The sequence below is a fragment of the Equus przewalskii genome, chromosome 2 (genome assembly GCF_037783145.1).
Source record: "Equus przewalskii isolate Varuska chromosome 2, EquPr2, whole genome shotgun sequence".
NCBI classification, from domain to species: Eukaryota; Metazoa; Chordata; class Mammalia; order Perissodactyla; family Equidae; genus Equus; species Equus przewalskii.
The window spans coordinates 27,938,576-27,957,737 of NC_091832.1; the positions used below are offsets into that span (position 1 = coordinate 27,938,576).

General features: G+C 40.7%; 1 protein-coding gene across 1 annotated transcript in view; it reads right to left on the bottom strand.

Moving 5' to 3' along the window:
- Positions 1 to 19,162, bottom strand: part of STX12 (syntaxin 12) — a 33,781-nt gene that overhangs the window by 3,000 nt on the left and 11,619 nt on the right. The window contains exons 2-8 of the mRNA XM_008537917.2: positions 17,867 to 17,936; positions 16,237 to 16,336; positions 11,711 to 11,848; positions 6,334 to 6,377; positions 4,901 to 5,006; positions 1,118 to 1,190; positions 331 to 413 (exon numbers count right to left, since the gene is read on the bottom strand). Of these exons, the coding sequence (XP_008536139.1) occupies positions 331 to 413; positions 1,118 to 1,190; positions 4,901 to 5,006; positions 6,334 to 6,377; positions 11,711 to 11,848; positions 16,237 to 16,336; positions 17,867 to 17,936 (614 nt within the window). The remainder of the gene's footprint in view (positions 1 to 330; positions 414 to 1,117; positions 1,191 to 4,900; positions 5,007 to 6,333; positions 6,378 to 11,710; positions 11,849 to 16,236; positions 16,337 to 17,866; positions 17,937 to 19,162) is intronic.

Here is a 19,162-nt window from a genome sequence, read left to right on the forward strand (position 1 = left end):
AAAGTCCTCCTTTGTACCTACTACTATCCTAATTGAAACAAATTTTAGCTGTTCAGGATATAAAATTAGCCTTATACCAGATTTAGCTAACATGTAGCTTATGGGGTTAGCTTTGTAGCTAAGAAGCTTTTAGGAAAGTTTATTCAAGGTTTGATGCCTTTCCTCTCTGCAAAGGAAAATGCTAAAAATGGAATTGGGACTGCAGTTATGACTACTTGCCTCCAGCTTAAGCCTAAGCAAAAGCCTGCAGCTGTTCTCAATGTGTCAGTGTACTCTGATGGCCCATAAAGTCTGCAGCACAGAGTGGCTTTTTTTGGTACCTGCTTTTACCTGATAGTAAGCAGCTTGCTGTAACTGATCAGTGGCTCTTTCTACATGTACCTCTGAGCTTTCCACATTGGCTTCTATGCTATCTGCAAAAAAGAAGGACAGTGGATGTTTTACCACACTCACATGTTTCAAGACAGCAAACTGACTTCTGATGTTAGGGGTCCTGGTTTCTCCACCACCATTCCAACTATCCAGCCATGAAATCAAAAGTTACTAATTCCCTGAGAGAACAGCCCTATTCTTTGGAAATAAATACTGAAGTATTTGGGGGTAAAGGGTTATGAAATACACAACTCATCCACAACTGGTTCAGAAAAAGTTATGTATATACATATAGAGAGAGAAGGAGTGAGAGTAAATAAAAAGCAAATGGGCTAGAATGTTAACAAGAGATAAATCTGGGTAAAGGTTACAAAGAAGTTCCTTGTAGTATTTTTATTTTTGTAATTGTTTATAAACTTGAAATTATTTCCAAATAAAAAGCTTAAAAAAAAGAGTTACTAATCCTATAACTGTGCAAGTTTCTGGAGAGAAAAACTGGGAAGCTGACAGCTATTTCCCTAAACAGCCAAAGATTTACCAAGAGGCTATGGCAAGTGAATGGAGCTGAGCATTCATGGAGGCCTCACTTTAACTTTTACATTTGACAACTTAAGAAAACTGCTAAGAAAATGAATTTAATAATTTTTAAATGGCATTCCTAAATTCCTAAGACACATCTTACTGACTTTTTTGCACACAAACACTATCAACTCACCTGTATGTTAAAGGTATCAATAATACATACCAATCAGATCACCCTGGTCATGGATCATCATGGCCAAATCTTTAAATATCTGATTGACATCCAAAATGTCAGCCTAAGGAACACAAAAAACAATTAACTAACATTAAGCAACATGTTAGAAGATTCATTTCCTCTACTTACCTAAAGTTTTGGCTATTAACATATGTGTTTTTAAGGCTTAGATATCATGCTTCCTCCATGAACGTAAAATGAAAATAAAGATAATCATTAACATTTACTAAATGCCAGCCCTGGTGGTATAGGGGTTAAGATTCTATGCTCTCATTGCCAAGATCCAGGTTCCTCTCCTGATCAGAGAACCACATCACTCGTCTGTTGGTTGTCTTACTGTGGCAGCCATGTGTTGCTGTGATGCTGAAAACTATGCCACTGGTATTTCAAATACCAGCAGGGTCACCCATGGTCAACAGGTTTCAGCGTAGCTTACAGACTAAGACAGATTAGGAAGAAGGACCCGGACACCCACTTCCAAATAAATTCACCACGAAGCAGGAGTGCATTGCCTGACATAGCAACAGGAGGTGAGAGGATGGTGCAAAAAGACCAGGCAGGGTTCTACTCTGCTGTACACAGGGTCACCAGGGGTTGGAATCAACTCAATGGCACTAACAACAAAAGTGCCTACTATATGCCAAGTACTATACCAGGTAGGTAATTAAAAGCACAGACTCTTGGAGCCTGTCAGCTATAGAGAGCCCATAGTCTTGCTGTGTGACCTTAATCTTCCACAGTCTTGTTATGCAACCTGAAGTTAAGAACTTCTCTGGACTCTCCCCTCTAAAATGTGGATAATGACAGTACCCATCTCATAGGGTTTCAGAAGTAGTAAATAAATTAATATATTTAAAATTCTTAGAACTGTGCAATAAGCACTTCATAAGTGTTAGCTATTATTAACTATTACTTAACTTAATTGGTCCTCATGACAACTCAATGAGACATATTATCCCCATTCTACAGAAAAAAAAATTGGGGCTCAGAGAGGTTTAATGACTGTCTTTTCCAAGGTCTCACAGCTAACAAGTGGCAGAACTGTGAATTAAAAATTCATGATGTTTTCATTATGTTACCACGCCTCAATGATACTTAAAATTAATCATTCAGTTACTCTATGAAGTAAGTTATCTTTGAGGATAAGGAGGCACAGAGAGGTTATGTAACTTATCTAGTCACATAGCACCTCAGTGAGGAAACTGAGCATGGCAGCCAGGATTATATCTCTAAAGCCCATGCTCTTTCAATTGCAATACACTGCCTCTCAGAATGCTACGATAAAAAACGATGCCTTGCCAGCAATGACTTCCTACTCAGAACTTGGCAAGAACAGTTCTTGCCAGCATCTCAATTACTTGCTAAGAGTCTACCGTAGTTGGAACAGTCTGCTAGTTGCTGGGGACTTGACTTGGCAAGCCCCTAAGGATGGGGTCTGGTGGCCAGGGAAAGCAACCTTGTGATTAGAGGAGGGGAGGGAGGCTGGAGGTTGAACCAATCACCAATGGCCAATGATTTAATCAATCATGCCCTCGCAATGAAGCCTCCATAAAAATCCTAAACGATGGGGTTCAGAGAGCTTCTGCGCTGGTGAAGGTGCTGAGAGAATGGTGCGCCTGGAGATGGCATGGAAGCTCTGCCCCCTTCCCACACACCTTGCCTTATGCATCTCTTCCCTCTGGCTGTTCCCGAGTTGTATCCTTTTATAGTAAACCGGTACTCATGGAAGTAAATTGTTTTCCTGAGGTCTGTGAGCTGCTCTAGCAAATTAATCAAACCCAAGGAGGAGGTCATGGGAACCTCCAATTTATGGCCTGTCAGTCAGAAGCACAGGGGACAACCTGGACTTGCAACTGGCGTCTGAGGTGGTGGGGAGGAGCTCAGTCTTATGGGACCGAACCCTTAACCTGTGGGATCTGATGCTAACTCCAGGTAATGTCAGAATCTAGTTAAATTGAAGGACATCCAGCTGGTGTTGCAGAATTGCTTGATGTGGAAAAACCCACACATTGTTGGCCCGAAGTACCAGATGTGTAGTGTGAGAGTAGAGGAGACACACAGGAGTTTGTTTTTTTCCCCATTAGAATTGTATGTTAGATGTAAGAAATGACTGGATATGAAAATTGAGCCCCGGCTAAAGAATTTGAACTTAATTCTGTTAAATGGGAAGTGCCCATTACATTCCTAAGACCCACTATGCTACACTCCTTTCCTTAACTCCACGTCTCACTCTACTCTCTGCTATAACAGCATTTCTAATTTAGAGAACCAAGTCCATGATTACTAGCAGGAGGTGAGTAAGAGAAAAGATATGACATCTTTGCAGGCAATAAAATAATCAAACTTGAGGAGGAACTGTCCCATCTAAAAACAGACGCTGATGGGCTCTAGGGCAGTGGGTCACAACCCTGACTGCACATGATAATCACCTAGGAAGTTTGTAAAAAACTTCTCCATGCCCAGGGCCTCTTGTAGATATTTTTACACCATTTTTAACCTACAAAAAAATAGGCATTTCATACAGTCCAAACTAATAATTAGTGGGTGGGGAAGGAGAGCTGCGGTATTTAAAAAAAAATCTCCAAGTGATTCTAATGTGCAGCCAGGATTCAAAACCACTGCCACAGATGAAGGTCAAGGAAGAGCTCCAAGTTTCTCCTCTCCACAGCCGCCTCCTCCCCACTGTCCCCCAGGGATGGCAATGAAGCCTCCATAAAAATTCTTCTGCCTCCATGGAGGAGAAAACTACTCAGATTTAAGGATATTTTATGGGTCATTGTGTCACCGACTAATTACCCCAAGAAACTCAAGGGTGGGGTTGGATATTTTAACTGTTTTTCCAAATTGCTCTTTTTCCTTTTGTTATGTGAAGGAGATGCAATCACCAACCACCCTGAACCAGACCAAGCCTCACCAGGAGAGCTACACCTGTGACCTTTGCCTCATTTTTAATGCTAAGATCTCCCCAGGAGGAGCTTAGGCCTTATTACCATAACCTGCAGTGTATGTGGAAGCATGTTTTCCAACTGAGCCTGCTCAAGCGAATACCCACCTCTCCCTTTTGAATATTCATTCCCCATCGGAAATAAACGTTCCTGCTTCCCTTTGTTCCGGGACGCACGACTTTGGAAATGATTCCTCATGGTCTCCTATTTGCTGCAAATATACTTTGTGAGACAACTACTTCTGGTGTAGAGTCTGGTTTAAATTGCCAGGAGGGAACCCACTTTGGTTCAGTAACAACTGTGCAAAGTTAAAGTTGGAAATTCAGGTCAAGAAAGACCTCTCCCACAACCCCCACCTCAAAAACTATTCCTATTTCTCTGACTCACTGAAGTGCTATCCACAACTTGGGACTGGACATTGGGATGCACGAAAATGGAGCAAACCTTCTGGCCTGCCTTTATTCTGAGCTATTCAGACTAAACAAAGGGGCTCTCCACAGACCCCTCCTAACCTAGAGGTGGCAGTGAAGTCTGGGGGCAAAGGCTTAATGAGCAATAAAATATTTGTTTGCCTTGCTCTGTTCTCCATGCATATTCTCATGGAGACTCGTATCACCATAAGATGCGGTGATTGAGGAAAGGATTTGGCTATTCTTGGGCACCATGGCCAATCCCATCACAAGAGTAGTTCAAATTCACCATTGAGACCTAACATGCAAATCACACAACTCATTTCCTACTTTTTCATAACCACCAAGAGAAAATCCAGGTGGATTAGAGAGTGCAGATATATTGAGTCAAACAAAAGCCACGGGCTGGCTCTCACCTCCAGCTGCCGAATCGCTGTTTCCCTCTCTTTAATAAGTTCCAGATCCTGCTCAGTGATGGCCACCTCATCCTCCTGGCTCTGCATCTGGTTCCACTCCTCATGGCTGCAGGGAGACAAGCACACTAGCTGATTCCTCTTCTCTAAAGTGTGTCTGAGCCATATCTACAACACCCCTACTGCAGCAGAGCCTCTGCAGAGACCTTCCCAGGGCTCCAGCCCCTTGGATAGCAATACCAAGTTCCCGAGGGCCACTTTCCTTCATATCCAGAGGCAAAAAGCTGATAACACCAAGAAAACAAAGGCTCGCCTTTCTTGGGCAAAACTGAGATGAAGGAGAATTATGAGGGACAGGACTCCTTGCTGTTTCCATGGAGGGGTACACTCTGCAATCTTGCTATGGCTTGCTAGATGAGAAAAGCAGGCAGAGATTTGAAGTTAATGAAGTATACTGGCCCATTCTCTTCCAGGGCACTCTCCAAGTGCAAGCTGTGTTGGTGTCTTGGGTACTAAATAGGTGGAGGAGAGCAGGCTAAGTGACCTGTCAGTGCTGCGCCAAGTAGTCCAACAGAATCACATGTCCTGGTTTTCAGGAATCTTCTTGAGGTTATCCTTTGGGTTTAATGCCTCTTAACAGATAACTAAAGTAAAAAGCTAATGAAGTGTTGTAACTCTCCTTTTCAGGTACCATATTTAGAAGAAACGCATACAACATACTGTACTAGACATGAAGCACTTTGAAAATCCAGTATTCAGCATTTTTCCAACAGTATGCATAAATCACACATCATCTCCACAATATTTAAAGAATTTCCTCCATGTGCTGGAGATACAAAACTACGTAAGACAGCACCTCAGGCCTCTGAGGTGCTCACAGTATAGCGGGGGAAACATACATATCTATGATTAAACATTTTAAGTTTTGAACTAATACCACAAATATATTTCTATGGAATTAGTTAATTCAGTTTGGAGAAGTTAAGAAAGGAGACATCTTTCAGACACAAATTGTCTGCTTTTTCTGTTAATACTCCTAGAAGGATGGGTTGCCTCCATTTTAGAGATGAGAAGCAAGAGACCCAAGAACTCTGAAGAACTTAAAGCTGAATTAGACATAAAATGATTTAGACCTCCTAATCTGAAGATTTGTGGGTTCGTACTTATTCCTAGTGAACCTGGCCTTCTCCCCAACACACAGACATTAGGGGTTTCTTGGAATTTTTTATTTACTTTGAAATTATTCCTTCTATAATTCAAAGATCTTGGAAAAGTCCACAGTTTTGACTTTTTTATTTGGTGGATTGTAAGTTACCCACTCCAGGTCTTCCTTTATTTTTCCTCCTTTTGCTCATTGATTGTTCAAATTAAAAGTAAGTATAAACTATAGAATCCTATCTCAACTATCCAGCAGGCTATATGAATAATTTCTTTACCTGTCAAATGAGACGAGCTGCTCCTCTCTTTGCCTCTCCTCGGCCTAGAAAGCAGATGGCATTATTGCTGCTGTTATCCAGAAACATGTCACAGACAGACACACAAAACAATGGCTTCCTTTAGCTACAATATAAAGAAGCAACATCCCTTGGCTCCAACAGGATCTGTTAAGACGCCACAGGGCTCTGGCCATCTGTCTCGACTAGGAAATGGGTGTGAAGTAGTTGAAAGCGAGTCGGCATTCCAGTTTGGGCTCAGAACAGAAACCATACTGAACAGGATGGAGAGAACATGGGCAGGAGAGAGGAATAAAAAATAATAATAATGATAACCTATTTTAAAATTTGGAGGGAGGTGGATTAAGGGAAAGAGTTGAAAACTTGCAAGGAAACATTTTTAAAACATGCAAAGAGTTTTAAAAATGTACATTTATAGTACATTAGGTAGAAAAGTGGCAAACTCACTGCAAAAATCAGTCTAATGCATTTTTAGTTTTGTGATTTAAAAACTAAGAAAAAACGTTAAAAGCGTAATCTATTATTTTTTTCCCTTCTTCTTCTCCTCAAAGCCTCCCAGTACATAGCTGTCTATTCTAGTTGTAGGTCCTTCTAGTTGTGGCATGTGGGATGCTGCCTCAGCATGGCCTGATGAGTGGCGCCATGTCCGTGCCCAGGATCCGAACTGGCGAAACCCTGGGCCAGTGAAGCACAGCATGCGAACCTAACCACTCAGCCACAGGGCCAGCCCCCTATTATCATTTTTAAAAAGCTTTCCCTTTTTATAATAGCAATGATTAAAAGTAAAAGCAAAATGAAGAACATTTCAAAATTCTACCCATCCAGAGGAACACTGTTTTTTTTTTTTAATTTTTACTTTTTCCCCAGATCAAGAAACAAAACACTGCTAGCGTTCGAAAGCCTATCTCAGTGCCCTTCTCCAATTACAACCCCCTCTCTCTCGTTTAAATTAAACATTATTCTGACTTTATGTTAATCATTTTCTTGCATTTCTAAAATAGTGGTATGCATCCCTTTTTTTTTTTTCTTGGTTATGAAGATTGGCCTGAGCTAACATCTGTCGCCAATCTTTCTCTTCTTGCTTGAGGAAGATTGCTGCTGAGTTAACATCTGTGTCAATCCTCCATTTTTTTTTTAAAGATTGGCACCTGAGCTAAAATCTGTTGCCAATCTTCTTTTGTTTCCCCTTCTCCCCAAAGACTCCCAGTACATAGTTGTATATTCTAGTTGTGGGTCCTTCTAGTTCTGCTATGTGGGATGCTGCCTCAGCATGGCTTGATGAGCGATGCTATGTCCACACCCAGGAGCCAAACCCACACCACCAAAGCACAGCGTGCAAACTTAACTGCTTGGCCATGGTGCCAGCCCCAATACTCTGCTATTTTGTCTATGGGACGCTGCCACAGCATGGCTTAATGAACAATGTGTAGGTCCATGCCTGGGATCCAAATTTGCGAACCAGGGAATGCCGAAGTGGAGTACGTGAACCCAACCACTGCCACCAGGTCGACCCCTGTATCCTTATTTAATATCATTTTACCTGATTTTGAACTTTAAATGAATGGAATTATGCTGTGTGTATTCTTTCATGCTTTGATTGTATCACGCCAGATTATGCTAGATCCATGCCTGAGGCTGAGTGTAACCGTGGTTGGTTCATTTTCTTTGCTATATATCATAGTGTGTGAATATACCACAATGTATTTATTCTTCTACTTTTGGTGGACATTTGGATCTTTCCAATTTTTGACTACTGCAAACAATGCTTCTATGAACATTCTTGTACATATATACTGGTACAAACAGCCAGTTTTCTCTAGGGTAGAACTGCTGGGTCATAAAGTATGCATGTGTTCTGAACATACAGCCAAAATGTTTTCCAGCGGTTGTTCCAATTCACACTACCACCAGCCAGGTAGGAAAGTTCCTATTGCATTATATCCACAACAACCACCCTCGGTGTTCACAGAATTGTAAATTTTTGCCTGTCTTTTGGACATGAAATAGTATCTCATTGTGGTTTTAATCTTCAATTCCATGACTTTTTAAAAAGTCAATACCCTTCCATTTGTTTGACTCATTCAAAATAATACTAAGATTTTATTTGCCTTTTTCACTGTGTTGACATTTGCACTCATGGAACAAAAATAAAGGTAGATAAAACTGCTGGCACTTTAACATGAATCAAGGCAGTGGCACCGAACTGTAGGAAGATTATTGTATTCTTCATTATCACACACGGGGGGGAAAGACAGTTTGTCCTTAATGAAGCCATTAAAATGATTAATTAATTAAATCCCAACACCTCAATACATGTCTTTTTAATACTCTGTATGACGAAATGGGAAGTATACATAAAGCATTTCTGCTGCATACAGAAATACAATGTTTGGGGCCGGCCCTGTGGCCGAGTGGTTACGTTCATGTGCTCTGCTGCAGCGGCCCAGGGTTTCGCTGGTTCGGATCCTGGGTGCAGACATGGCACCATTCATCAGGCCATGTTGAGGCGGCGTCCCACATGCCACAACTAGAAGGGCCCACAACTAAATATACAACTATGTACTGGGGGGATTTGGGGAGAAAAAGCAAAAAAAAAAAAAAAATTGGCAACAGTTGTTAGCTCAGGTGCCAATCTTTGAAAAAGAAAAAAAAAAAGAAAGAAAGAGGCCAGCCCCTCAATTTCAATTTTTAACACAATATATATCAATAGATATCATTCATACAAACGAAAGTTCTTTGGAGTCCTTAATAATTTTTAAGTGTAATGGGGTCCTGAGATCAAAAAGTTTGAGAAACAGGGCTGGCCCTGTGGCCGAGTGGTTAAGTTCGTGCGCTCCGCTGTAGGCAGCCCAGTGTTTCGTTGGTTCGAATCCTGGGCGCGGACATGGCACTGCTCATCAAACCACGCTGAGGCAGCGTCCCACATGCCACAACTAGAAGAACCCACAACGAAGAATACACAACTATGTACTGGGGGGCTTTGGGGAGAAAAAGGAAAAAAAATAAAATCTTTAAAAAAAATTAAAAAAAAGTTTGAGAAACTATTGTTTTATTGGGTTGTGTCTTTTTTATATTGATTCATGGGAATTCTGTATATATTCTGGATACTAGTCCTTTGTCAGTTATACATAGAGCAATATCTTCTCCCTGTTCGTGGTTTGTCTTTTCACATATTTACTACTTTCTTTGCTCTTTATTCCTTTCTGCTTTTCACTTACCATCTGGCATCGCCTTCCTTCTGCCTGAAGTATATTCTCTAGAATATTCTTAAGTAAGGTGTGCTGATAGCAAACTCTCTTCTGGCTGAAAATGTCTTCAATTAGTCCTCATTCCAGATATCTATTTTCACTGGGTTTAGAATCCTAGGTAGACAGTTACTGTCCTTCATAACTTTAAGGTAACACTCTGCTGCCTTTCACTGTTGCTGTTGAGAAGTCAACTGTCAATCTTACTATTGCAGCTTTGAAGGTATTCTATTGTTTCCCTGGCTATTTTTATGATTTTCTCTGTCTTTGGTGTTCTGAAGTTTCTCTCTGATGTATTAGTTGTGAATTTTTAAATTTATCCTTCTTGGGATTTGTTGGGCTTTTTGAAACTGTAGATTGATGTCTTTTGTCAGTTCTGAAACACTACCAGCCTAATGGTACAGGTACATCACCTCTTCAACTATCACCTCTGTTCTATGTCTGCTCTACTCTCATTCTGTAACTCCAATTAAAACCATGTTAGATCCTTTCACTTCATTCTCCATTTCTCATAATCTTTCTTCCCCAATAAACTTCTTAACCCTCTCCCCTACATGCTGGATAATATCTTCTAACCTATTTTCTAGTTAAACCATCCATCCATTAAGTTTTTAATTTCCGTATTATATTTTTCAATTCTAGAAAATCTTTTGACTCTCTTCCAAAGCTTTTTGTAGTTTCCTGCTTCCTGAAGATGTTTTCAAGATTTTCTTTTCTTTCTTGAAACACAATAATAATAATATAATAATAATAATAATTCTAATATGTGAAGTCTTTGTAGGTCTATTTCACCTCACTGCTGTTTCTACTAGCTCTTGTTCAGGGTTATTTGTTTATGTACTTGGTTATTTTTAACACTGTGCTGTTTATTACACTTCAAAAACTATTTGAGGGTATTCTTTCAGGACTAGGATAAAGGTGTCTAATCAGAGAGGATTTGTATTTGCTTCTGCCTGGCACCTAGGTACTCTACCAGCCCAAGACTACCTGAAGTTTGAGGCTTTTGGACCATTAAGGCAGTATGAATTCGGGCAGTAGATCTGCCTGAAGGTCACTCTGTGGTACAACGTGTTGTCTGGACTTCCCCTCCCGCCTGCCCTCCTCCACCACCGGCCCAGCTCAGTGCTAATGCAATTCTTTTGCAGTCCGCTGGAGGAAAGGAGGGCTTACCTTTGGCTCACTCATACCCTCAGGAGTCTTTTAGGGCCCAGTTTAACTTGAGGAGCACATTCTTTTAGATTCTCCACCTTGCTTGGACCTTGGGCTTTGACTTTTGTCCCCCCTCATACCATAAGGACATCAAAACTGAAGTCCAAGTTTGTCCTCAGCGAATGTACTCAGTGCAACAGCAGTGTTAGCGCTCTGCTTACCTCTATGGGCCCTCACATTCTCTTAGATTTTGACCTTAATATTTCATCGTTCTTTGATATTTTTGAGAAGTTGGGGGTTTTTTTTAATTAATTTTTTTTCCTTTTTCTCCCCGAAGTCCCCTAGTACATAGTTGTATGTATATATTTTTTTAGTTGTGGGTCCTTCTAGTTGTGGCATGTGGGATGCCACCTCAGCATGGCTTGATGAGCAGTGTCATGTCGGCGCCCAGGATCTGAACCAGTGAAACCCTGGGCTGCCGAAGCGGAGTGTGTGAACTTAACCACTCAGCCACGGGGCCAGCCCCAAGAAGTTGGGTTGTTCAAATCTAATATTTCTTAATTCTTTTCACTCCTAGAATTTGTTAATTCTGTTAATTCTTTTCAAATACTAAGTCTAGTATGTATTGTCCAAATAACACAGCCTGTTATATTCTAGGAAACAGATTAATTCTTTTTTCAAGTTTTTAATGTAAGACCAACATAACAATAAAAAAGAAAAAAGAAAATTACACATAATTCTACCTGTCACTTTTTTTAACCTTTGTGCATATTCTAGTCTTTGACCAAATGCACACACATTTTTTATATAGATTATACCAATCTGGCATTTTCACAGCAGCTAATGTCTATGTTTATTATTTGGGGGGGATAGTAAACAAAGGTTAATGGTGAAAGAGGGAAAAAACAACTTTAGGAAAGAACATCCTGAAATTTGCAAAAGTCTTCTTTCAGGAATAAACTTACAGAAAGACGAGATCCGGCTCTTGCTCTGGCAATACTCTCCTTTTCCTTTTCAGACACCCTTCTCTGCACAGCCTGGAAATTGTTTAAGGCTGCAGAGAAGTCATTCATGAGGCGTTCCTTCTGAAGTTTCTGCTGGCGCTAAGGAAATTAAACAAGAACTTGAAATTTCATATTAACCTAGATTCATTTAGTTTTAATTCGCATTAAAAGCAAAATTATACCCCCGAAAGATTTTCAACTAGGAAAATTACTATGAAATAGCCTCTCCCTTAAATTAATAAATTTGCTCTTTGCTAACTCAAATCCCTGTTATAAGCCAAGTCATAATTTTCCTTCATTCAGTCTGACAAACCTGGGCATTGGGTGTCATTTACCTTGCAGGGTAATCTCAGAGGGAACTGCAATTCAGAATTTTGGCTCCCTAGAAAATTGTAAAGCAGAATAAATATCTCTGGATTCAGACTAGATCCAAACAGAGATTTTGTGCTAAAATGTTAAAACTATATTCTTCTATACTGAGTTCACAGATGAAAACCACAGAATCATTTTCCTTTACACTGTAGTAAGGTTTAAAATCTTTGAGAACCTGAAAACTACTTTGTATAGTTACAGACTACCTTTACAAAGCTTACTGATCCTATGTCTCAAAAAACACATACTGAGAACATTTGCCATGTGCTAAGAACACAGAAGTAAAAACTCACCCGAACTCAAACAGCTTGCCTTCTATTTGTAGATAAGGGATATAGACATACAAGTAACAAATCACTACAAGTAACTGTTATATCCGATTATTACCATAGGAGTTCAGAGGCAGGTAGAATCAGTAAGAACTCAAGCGGTCAAAGGTCTCAAGAGGAAGTAGACACTGAAGGGAGAGTGAGGTGTGAATAAGCAGAGAGAGAGAAGGGGCAAGGCAAACCCAGGAAGAGAGCAGCATGAGCAAAGGCATGGCAGGAGAAATTTGAAGAGGATCTATAAGTAGATAGTTTGGCTGGAACCAAAGGTTTTTTCATGAGAGCAGCTAAAAGATAAAATTGGAAAGGCACAGAAGGGGCTGACCACAGCAGGTTTTAAATGCTAAGCTAAGGAGTTTGGGATTCAACCTCTAAAGCAGAAAGAGCAATGAAGATTTCTGAGCAGGAAACGTGATGGGCAAAAAATGATAACTTAGAAAAATTAGTCTGACGGCATCTAAGATGGAGTGGGAAAAAGTAACAAGTCAAAAGGATTGCTGCAATAGTCTAGGTTTACCCTTAGGAGGATGTGGTATCAGCAACGGGAACACAAAGAAATGAATTTAAGAAAAGTTATGACTTAATGACCGGCTGTGGGGTAAGGGGAATAAAGCCAAGAATGACTCAAATTTCACACCTGGGAGAGTGACGGTACTAACAGCGAAAGCAAATTTAGATGGGGAACTTTTTTCATTTTTCTGGGATTTTTATTTTATATAAACATTGTAACAATAAGGGGGAAAAAACATTCTCCAATGTCACTATCCAAAAATACTACCTTTTAAGTTTATCATAAACATTTTCCATGTCACCATACTCTTCACAGTTATGGTCTTTGTTACATAACAGTCCATCAAGTTGATCTAGTAAATTTTATGTAAACATTCCTTCTAGATTGTTCCCACTTTTTAACTATTATGAATAAAGCTAAAGTGAGCCCTACTGTAATAGCTAATATTTATACAGTGCTTACCATGTGCAAGTACTGTTATAAATACTTTATAGAATAACTCACTCAATCCATACAATAACCTATAAATTAGGTACTATTATAGTCCCTATTTCACAGATCAGAAAACCGAGGCAAGGAGAGGTAAGTAATTAGACTAGGGTCACACAGCAACCAGCAAAGGTAGAATTTAAATCCAGGATATTTGGCTCCATAGTACATAGTTGGGTTTTTTTTAGAACTCTTTTTCCTCAGGACAAATTTGCACAAGTGGGAATAATGTCAAAAGGCACAAACTTTTCTGTGACAATAAGTATTGTCAATCAGCTTAGTTAAAGGGTTTGGGTGAAACGGGAGGAATTCAGTATAAATGAAGGCAGTATATTCAAGAGGAGATGTCAGAAAAGGAATTGGCAATATGGGCCAAGTACTTAGAGGCTTAGGAGCTAGGGGTGGAAAAAGATCTGGGGGACACGTTCATAAAGGTGACACGGAGCTCAAAAAGTAGATAAGACTCCTGAGGGAGAAAGCACAGAGTGAGAAAATTCCAGGGTCAATGGCAGAGCCTTGGGCATGCCCACTTCTAGGAAGACAGAGTTAGAGAAGGAGGCGGGGCCTCACCCTGGGGTCAGAGAAAATAGGCCAGAAAGGGATCACCAGAGTTGGGGGACAGAACATAAGGGGATCATGGAAAGAAGAAGAAAGCTTTGGTGGAGACAGGATGGAAGAGGATCAAATGACTCAGAGAAGAAAAGTGAATAACAACTCAAAAAAAGGCCACTGGTTTTGGCAACTAGAAATCACTGATGCTAGTACGTAAGTATGAAAAAAATACTGAGGTAAGTTGTGTGGTTTGATGCATGGCCAGTAGCAAAATGACAGGTGATGGGGCCAAGATTAATTAGATGAAGAAAGAATTGAAAGGGAAGAGAGTATTCAACACAGTAGGAGGAGAGGAATCGAGGAATCATATTGCACCAAAGAGAGTATGTTTGTCGATCTGTTTTGTGTTCTTAATGATCCACGATAATGGAAGGGAACAACAGCATGCGTAATCCCAAAATAACTTCTATTTGATTTTAGAATACATTAGATTCTTTTCTCTTTGGTAGCAGATTTAACTTTCTATTTATATTTTGCTTAGGTGACTACTTAACTCTTAAGTACATTCAATACTCTGTATCAGATGCTCAGACTCCTTTTTTATTACTACTACAACTATCTACAAATATTTATTCCCTAAGTGCCCAGCTGGGAAGAGGAAAGGCATAATTTGGGAACAACTTGGAGATATTGGTTGGCAAGGAGGAACTGATCCACCACTGAAATATCAGCACGAGTAACAACTAAAACAAACAGCGTTCATATGGATAACCAACAGTGATTACATTAAGATCATTTTTGTGTGTCAGGAAGATTCGCTCTGAGCCGAGATCTGTGCCAATCTTCCTCTACTCTGTATGTGGGATGCCTCCACAGCATGGCTGACGAGTGGAGGAGGTCCACACCCCGGATCCCAACCAGTGAATCCAAGCCACTGAAGCAGAGCACGAAGAACTTTAACCACTCAACCATGGGGCTCCCCCACATTACAATGACTTTTTATTGTGACTACTTTATAGCAGGAGGACAAAGCATCTAGTCTTGGTTCCTCTCTTTTGTGCAAGGGGGAGCCAAAACTCCAAAGACTGAACATATAGTACCTCGTTAAACAGCTTGCCTGGGGTGGTTAAACTAGCGATTTTCAAACTTTTTTGATGGAGACACACAGTAAGAATGTGACATCTTGAACTAGGACCATATACACACATAGGTATGAAGCAAAAGTTTCATGTATCCACATTCACCCTTATCACAGGGTACCCACTCTGACATTTCTATTTTATTTCATTTTTTTTTAATGATGATCACAACACACTAAAATTATTTTATGTTCCAATAGCCACAACTCACAGAGGACCCAGGAGAGGGAAGTTGTAGGCTTCATCTTTAGAGCCATCAGAGATAGGACAGCATCATTTAAAAAGTTCAATAATAAAAAGCAATATTAGTGCCCCCCTGCCCCCCTCCCCCCCATGAATGGTATAGAAGCTAAAAGCAAAATGGAACCACAATAGGCTAAGGCGGATGAAGAAGGTTTTTCCTGCTGGAAGAGAGAGGATCTGAGGTAGACCATGAACGATAGGTAAGAGTCACGCCACAATGGAGGGGGCACATCTGACTTCAGGAATGTGTGAAGAAAAGGCACGGCATGTCAAGGGAACAACGAATGCCAACGAGAACTGTGTGTTTTTAAAGGATTTAAAAGGCCACTGAATCAAATGACCTGAAAAGAGAAACCATTTTCCCTGAGCATTTCCTCAACCCGAGACCCATGAATGACTCAGGACGGGACACGAAAGTGAGTGTAAAATATGAAAGAGAGAAATTTGATTGAAATGTATAGATACTAGATACAAAACAAACTAGGATCAAGCCTGAAAACATTAAGCTGCTAGCCAAACCCCAAGGAGATGCAAGCACTGAGATTCTCCTTCAGTTAAGCCCATTTTATTAACACAGTAATATGTAACTACTAAGAATAGCAGCGGTCATCACATAAATCGAGTACCTACTAAATGCCAGGACCTTGCAAGAACTGGTGCCTACATTCTTTCTACGATCACAACAGCCACATACCCCCATTTTACCCAGGAGGAAGTTGAGGTTTAGAGGAGGTCTACCTAGCACCAAAGGCCAAGTTATTTTTGTTTCACACGCTGCCTTTCCATGAAAAGAAAGTCCTGTCCTACTAAAAAAAAAAAAACAACCAAAAGAAAAAACCCCCAGAAAATACCAACCTGTTCTGAAGTAGACAGGGGGAGGGGCAAGGACCCTAATTCCTTCAGTAATTCATTTGTCTCCTTGGCAAGCTGATTTGTGGAGTGTTGTAACTGCTGCCTAAGAGAGAAAAGACATGTTTCAGGAGATTCTCACTTCTTGAGTGAGGGCTGTTAGTTAGCATCGGTTTGTTCCCAGAGTGTCTCACTTAGTATCTCTCAGACATCTCACAATGTGGGGAATGAAAGGGCACTGGAGGAAATGGGTTCCCAGATGCCCAGGTTCAGAAGAAAACTCCAGAAATACTACTAGTCAAACCCACTTCAAGCCTTCTTCGTGTTACTGAGTTGAAAGAACCTGCTTCAATGAAACCTGCTGATCAGATTTTAACCCTTTGGGGAGAAATGAAAAGCATATCAGCAGTTCTGATAGAAAAGAAAAGAGCAACTGCCCCCACACCTAAATCTAATCGTTCTTACGCATTGAATTCTCACAAAACTCGCACACTGAATTGCCCAGGGGTTCTGCGTGGTTCCTGTCTGTCGCAGTCCACTGACCAGCGATGGAAGCCAGGCCCCGGTGGCTGGATGAAAGGGGTGCTAAAAGCACAGCTTCCACGCCAGGGAACAACCTCCAAAGATCTACTCCCACGTTCTTGCTTAAAGCTGCTGCTTTCTCAGCTTTATTCTTGGCTCCCTACTTGTCCTTTATGCCTGACTTTCTGGCTCTTCCTTCCAAAACAAAGAACTTTTATACTGTGTAAAAATACATAAGGAATAGAGCGGGAAGGAAATTAAAGAGGGAAGAATATGTAATATATCAAATGGGATTGGAAAGTAGTGGAAACACTTTCAGTCATGGTTTCCTCTCCTAACTGGCCATTTCTACAAAGGTTTTAAGGGAGGACAGAGAAACCACACTACTAATTATTAATGTTTTTCACTGCAAAGGGGCCTCCAAGATAAAAAACAAGGGAGTCAAAAACAAGAGGGTGTCAATCAGGAGCCTGAACATCCTGGTCAGTACCAACATGTCCAGAGGAATTTCACATCTCCCTGGAAAAAGCTCAAAGTAGTAAGTCGATCTCTCACTTCACAACATCTAGGACAGGAAACAAAGAATACTGTTCAGTATATTTTAAAGACGAAGAACAGAACTTCTAAAAGCAGAAATGGAGTCAAGGAGGTATGTGATAAAAAGAATCACGAGTCCCCGTGACCAGTCCACTGTTCTCTCCTGCAGACTCCCCTTGGGTCATTCTGAATGAATTTTTCTCATATTATACAGAGTTGGAAATCCAACTAGAATAGATTAGCTCAGATCATCAGGAGTGCTGTGCCAACAAGGAGGCTCATTTATGTAGAATATAGTTTAAGAGTGGCAGGGGTCCCCTCTCTACTTCCCTAAGTTGTTCTGCTAAACTGCCCAAAGGAAGAAAAACCAGAGTTCAAGGACTTTAAGAGGCAGGGGAGATCACAACCCATTAATGTATTCTGTTGCTTCTCTCCTAGATCCAGCTATTACCTCATGTCCCACTGTCTCTCGTTCCGACTTCACTGGCCTGAAACCTAAGCCGCCACGCAGCAAGGACGTTAGGTGTGTCCTCAAAGGGCCCTCAGAGAAACCCAGCCTTGCCAGGAAGCTACTCACAGGTTTTCCTGCAGCTTGCTTGAGTCCTGCTTAGTTCCTAGTTGGCTCATCAAATTCTTTATCTGAGCAGCTGGGGAGAAGGGGGAAAAAAGGATTCATTTAAAAGGAAAATACATTCAACATGAGCACTCTCCTCAGATCACTGATTTCTCTCCACATCTGGAATAAGTACATGCACCTAACAGAAAAGCTTGCTATAATCAAAACCTTGGCATTTACATTCTACTAAAACTAATGATGAAGTTCGCCTTTCTCCTGTGGAGTAACTATGTCACTAAACAGAAGGTGGTGGTTTTGTTCATCACCCCCAAAGAACTTCCAAATTTTTCCAGACTTCCCATGGCAGTGAATAAAAACTCCATCACCTTTGGAAGGGTGTTGATACCAAATATCAATTCGCAACAATAAAAGTTTATAAATCCACTAATACACGATCATTTGTCAATAGCAAACACTTTTGGAAAGACAATGTATATTTATCATTAATAACAAGTTACAACTGACGGAGCACCTCTACGTGCCAGGCACTATATTAGGAGCTTTGTATACACTATCTTATCACTTTTCACGGCAACCATCTGAAGCAGAAATAGCTTCATTTTGCGGGTGAGGAAATATGTTTAGGGAAGTATCTTATATAAGGGTACACAATTAATAAGCAGCAGGGCAAAAATTCAGTCTCAGGTACATCCGACTCCAATGCCTGTGTTCTTTCAATGATGCTATCTATAGTCAAATATACGGTTTTGTTCAGCTAATTCTACCTTTTCCTAGATATTTTGCTAAGACTAGAATGGTCGTGTTTGACTCCTGGATGCTCAAGCCCCTAGCCCTGGACTAGGAAAGCAGAGATCCAGAGGAACTGATTATCTATCAGTAAGGAGGCACACTCTAACACCAGCCTGCCTGGGGATCTGAGCACCCCTGTCCCTCACTGATTCTGCAACAGGGATACAGCCCTAGATTTCTTCAGTGTCCCACCTTCTCTTTGCTTTTTCTGGTTGGCCAGGAGGGTGAGGAAGAATCGTTCATTCGTTCATTCACTCACCATTCACTTGTAGAGGATGGAATTTTGTTGCTTTTTAAGAGCATTCACTGTCTTCTATTACAAGTAACTGGAGTACAGAACACAATAATAGAGTATTCTTTGCCCAGCGGAAACACAGTTATCTTCAAGTTTCACTAGAACTTCAAGAGATGATATATATGGCCCCTCCAGCCAAAAGACAGTCTCCTTTGTAAGGGCCTTTCCTATCCTCTCAGGATAACGCCGAAGTTTCCCTTGTGAAAGATCAA